Source organism: Notolepis coatsorum, assembly GCF_963971535.1.
Source record: "Notolepis coatsorum genome assembly, chromosome: 14".
In the NCBI taxonomy this organism is placed as follows: domain Eukaryota; kingdom Metazoa; phylum Chordata; class Actinopteri; order Aulopiformes; family Paralepididae; genus Notolepis; species Notolepis coatsorum.
In genome coordinates, this window is record NC_140178.1 from 103,049,970 (window position 1) to 103,054,975 (window position 5,006).

At 43.4% G+C, this 5,006-nt stretch overlaps 1 protein-coding gene across 1 annotated transcript in view; it reads left to right on the plus strand.

Annotated features, from left to right (window-relative positions):
* Positions 1-507: 507 nt before the first annotated feature.
* Positions 508-5,006, plus strand: part of LOC311240681 (Y-box-binding protein 1-like) — a gene marked incomplete at both ends in the record, with an annotated part of 143,786 nt that continues 139,287 nt past the window's right edge. Inside the window, 2 exons of the mRNA XM_084329254.1 lie at positions 508-516; positions 686-1,315. Coding sequence (XP_084185380.1) covers positions 508-516; positions 686-1,315 — 639 coding nt within the window. The remainder of the gene's footprint in view (positions 517-685; positions 1,316-5,006) is intronic.

The window sequence follows — 5,006 nt, forward strand, 5'->3', positions numbered from 1 at the left end:
CCGATGAAATGCTCTCTCAATACCGCCAGTCTTTCTCGGCCTCTGTCTTTAGTGTCGCGGAATAAACTTTTGTGTCGTCGAGCATCGGCGCTAACTCACAGTACGCGCTTGCGTTCCACTGGTCGTCCAGGGCTTGCTCTTCCGCTGTCAGTTCTCCCGTGGGGGCCGTCAGGATCGTCTCCTTCAGCCCCGTACCGTGCATGTAGCATAGCATGCGCTCCTCCCAGAGTTCATAGTTCTCTGCTTTTCCATTGAATGGTGGCCCTTTGTTCCTCCCTCTGGCCGCCACGCGTTCCAAGGTGGGGTTCTCCCCCTCGCCTCCACCATGCCCAGCGGGCGCCACGTGCTCCGAGGCGGGGTTCTCCCCCTCGTCTCCGCCGTGCTCAGCGTGCTCTGTCTCCCCCGGCGCCGCCTCCTTGGGGCTCTTGGTCGCTGCCTTCCAGCGACTCCTGGCTGCTGCCTTCTTGACTCTCATGTGAGTCTTCTTGGCTTTCATATTCACCGTTGATGGTAGGCGTAGCTTTAGCTCTTGTTGGCCTAGCCTCTAGCCGCGCGGTGCTCCCGGCACTAACCTAGCCTGTACTTCAGCTAATCTTGCTACCCTTATTATTTCGCCCCGGCGTTATCTGGGCCCATAACCTGTTAACAGAATTCAGCTATAGGGCGACAATAATGTGGTCAAGAGGCAACAACCACGCAACAACCACCGCAGCCCGCTGACGACGCAGAGAGCCCGTCCAGCCCGGCAGCCGAAGCTTCCGCGGCGGATAAGAAGGTCATCGCAACAAAAGTCTTGGGGACAGTCAAGTGGTTCAACGTCGGAAATGGATATGGTTTTATCAACAGGAATGACACGAAAGAGGACGTTTTTGTACACCAGACGGCCATAAAAAAGAACAACCCAAGGAAATACCTTCGCAGTGTTGGAGAAGGAGACACTGTGGAGTTTGATGTGGTTGTAGGGGAGAAGGGAGCAGAGGCGGCCAACGTCACCGGCCCAGCAGGCGTTCCAGTCCAGGGGAGCAAGTACGCCGCTGACCGGAACCGCTACAGGCGCTACCCCGGCAGGAGGGGCCCACCGCGCAATGGAGAATACCCTGAGAACTACCAGAGCGATGGTGAGGGCGAGCCGCCGAGTAGCGTAAGCCGCGAAGGCCGCGAGAAGAGCAGCCGCGAGGGGGCAGAGAGCGCCCCAGAGGGAGACATGCAGCCACAACAGCGCAGGCCCTCCTACCCAGGCAGACGGCGCTACCCGCGATACTTTGGAGGCGAAGGCGAAGCAAAGATCATCATCAGGATTGGGATCTGTGGTTGGGCGAGTTCCGCTTTGCCATCAACACCGCCTACCATGAGAGTACTAGGTTCACTCCCGCAGAGATTGCGCTGGGAAGAAAATTTAAAGGACCCCTGGAGCGACTTCTATATCAGCCTCCCAAGCCGGACCAAAAGGCCTACTCCATGTTAGAAAGGCAACAGCAAATCCTGCAACAAGTTCAGCAAAATGTGGCTCAGGCCCAGGAGCATCAAGCTCGAGGCTACAATAGAAGGAGGTCTCCTGTCACATACCAAGTAGGAGAGAAGGTATGGGTTAAGTTGCACCCACTGTCTGATGCCAAGGCCATGTTTATGGCAAAACTTGCTCCAAAGTGGAGAGGGCCAGCTACAGTTCTCAGACGTTTAGGGTCAGTGAACTACAGAGTAGCCATGGATAGCAGTCCTAACACCCATGAAACCTTGCATGTTGAGAACATGAAGATGTTTTATGGCAGTGGTACTACGCTTGGTGGGGGGGATGTGTAACATGCGTTACTTTATGAAGAATATGTCAATGTGTTGATAAATGAAGTGTGGGCCCAATATGTTAGGATATGCCAATGTCAGCATATTTGGGTCACTTGACCTTTAAGATTCCAGGTATGGGTGTGGTTAGGGGCGGTCCTAACCATCAGGGGGCCATCTTGGATTGGAATCATGGCCTCATGGAGTTTTGTTTGCTACTGCTATTGTGAGAGGAAGGAGGGATTTTGCCAGGCCTCCTAAAAGATTCTCCATTAACCAAGGACAGTTCAGCTGCAGTGGTGCTAATGGACTGTAAAGCTGACAGGACTGTTCTTATTAAGATGTGGATCAACCCAGGACTTATCACCTTTCGGACACTCAAATGTTTGAGTGTTGCTGGACACTACTAGCTCTACCATGCAGGCTGCATGGTCCGGTAGGCCTGAACATTATACATGGTTACATTAGATATGGTAACATTATACATGGTAACATTATACATGGTAACATACATGGTACATTATACATGGTAACATTATACATGGTGACATTATACATGGTAACATTAGACATGGTAACATTATACATGGTAACATACATGGTAACATACATGGTAACATTATACATGGTAACATTATACATGGTTACATTAGACATGGTAACATTATACATGGTAACATTATACATGGTAACATACATGGTACATTATACATGGTAACATTAGACATGGTAACATTATGCATGGTAACATTATACATGGTAACATTATACATGGTAACATTATACACAGTACATTATACATGGTAACATTATACATGGTAACATACATGGTAACATACATGGTAACATGATACATGGTTACATTATACATGGTAACATTATATATGGTAACATTGTACACGGTAACATTATACATGGTAACATTTATGTTGGGGCTAATGGACTGTAAAGCTGACAGGACCGTTCTTATTGGTTTGAGATGATTTTGTTGTACCATATGTTGCTATGGGGTGCCCCATTTATTTTGATCCTCCTTTTGGTTAATACAACACTTTGAATTTAACACTGTTCCAGTACTCTCATTCTTTATAGCTGAACAGGTTTGTTTATTATTTCAAGCTTGTTACAATAGGAGGTGTATATTAAAGACTAGGAGGTGTATATTAAAGACTAGGAGGTGTATATTAAAGACTAGGAGGTGTATATTAAAGACCAGGAGGTGTATATTAAAGACTAGGAGGTGTATATTAGAGACTAGGAGGTGTATATTAAAGACTAGGAGGTGTATATTAAGGACTAGGAGGTGTATATTAAAGACTAGGAGGTGTATATTAAAGACTAGGAGTTGAATATTAAAGACTAGGAGGTGTATATTAGAGACTAGGAGGTGGATATTAAAGACTAGGAGGTGTATATTAAAGACTAGGAGGTGTATATTAGAGACTAGGAGGTGTATATTAGAGACTAGGAGGTGTATATTAGAGACTAGGAGGTGTATATTAAAGACTAGGAGGTGTATATTAGAGACTAGGAGGTGTATATTAAGGACTAGGAGGTGTATATTAAAGACTAGGAGGTGTATATTAAAGACTAGGAGGTGTATATTAGAGACTAGGAGGTGTATATTAAGGACTAGGAGGTGTATATTAAAGACTAGGAGGTGTATATTAAAGACTAGGAGGTGTATATTAGAGACTAGGAGGTGTATATTAAAGACTAGGAGGTGTATATTAAAGACTAGGAGGTGTATATTAGAGACTAGGAGGTGTATATTAAGGACTAGGAGGTGTATATTAAAGACTAGGAGGTGTATATTAAAGACTAGGAGGTGTATATTAAGGACTAGGAGGTGTATATTAAAGACTAGGAGGTGTATATTAAAGACTAGGAGGTGTATATTAGAGACTAGGAGGTGTATATTAAAGACTAGGAGGTGTATATTAAAGACTAGGAGGTGTATATTAGAGACTAGGAGGTGTATATTAAAGACTAGGAGGTGTATATTAAGGACTAGGAGGTGTATATTAAAGACTAGGAGGTGTATATTAAAGACTAGGAGGTGTATATTAAAGACTAGGAGGTGTATATTAAGGACTAGGAGGTGTATATTAAAGACTAGGAGGTGTATATTAAAGACTAGGAGGTGTATATTAAAGACTAGGAGGTGTATATTAAAGACTAGGAGGTGTATATTAAAGACTAGGAGGTGTATATTAAGGACTAGGAGGTGTATATTAAAGACTAGGAGGTGTATATTACGGAATAGGAGGTGTATATTAAAGACTAGGAGGTGTATATTAGAGACTAGGAGGTGTATATTAAAGACTAGGAGGTGTATATTATGGACTAGGAGGTGTATATTAAAGACTAGGAGGTGTATATTAAAGACTAGGAGGTGTATATTAAAGACTAGGAGGTGTATATTAGAGACTAGGAGGTGTATATTAAAGACTAGGAGGTGTATATTAAAGACTAGGAGGTGTATATTAAAGACTAGGAGGTGTATATTAGAGACTAGGAGGTGGATATTAAAGACTAGGAGGTGTATATTAAAGACTAGGAGGTGTATATTAAAGACTAGGAGGTGTATATTAAAGACTAGGAGGTGTATATTAAAGACTAGGAGGTGTATATTAGAGACTAGGAGGTGGATATTAAAGACTAGGAGGTGTATATTAAAGACTAGGAGGTGTATATTAAAGACTAAGAGATGGATATTAAAGACTAGGGGGTGTATATTAAAGACTAGGAGGTGGATATTAAAGACTAGGAGGCATATAATGTATTATAGACATGTTTTACAGCTTTCCTACTCCTCATATTCCTCTATATGGGGACCTGGATCAATAATGTAAAGCAAAGAACTAACTAAATATTTTTCTGTTTTGACAAAGTTCATTGCATTTTCTCCAAACAAATGGATTCCATGGAATCCAAACCAGGTTACATTATCTTGATTAAATAGACGTAGAAAACTATCTTGTCAGAAGTCACCTTATCTGACCTCAACTTATTCGGCTAATCTAAAATGGATAATTCAGTACTTGACTCAAACCCTGTTAAGTTTTCCCTCACAAGAACCTCGAGTCATTCCAGGTGCATTCGCACTCCCTGTAAGAGAGAAATCAATGCTTTAAGAGCGAGTGGTTTGTGTTCTCCCCCAAGGCCAGAGCATAAGCCTCACTGTACAACAAGCCCTCAATCAAGTTCACAACCATTAATTGCAG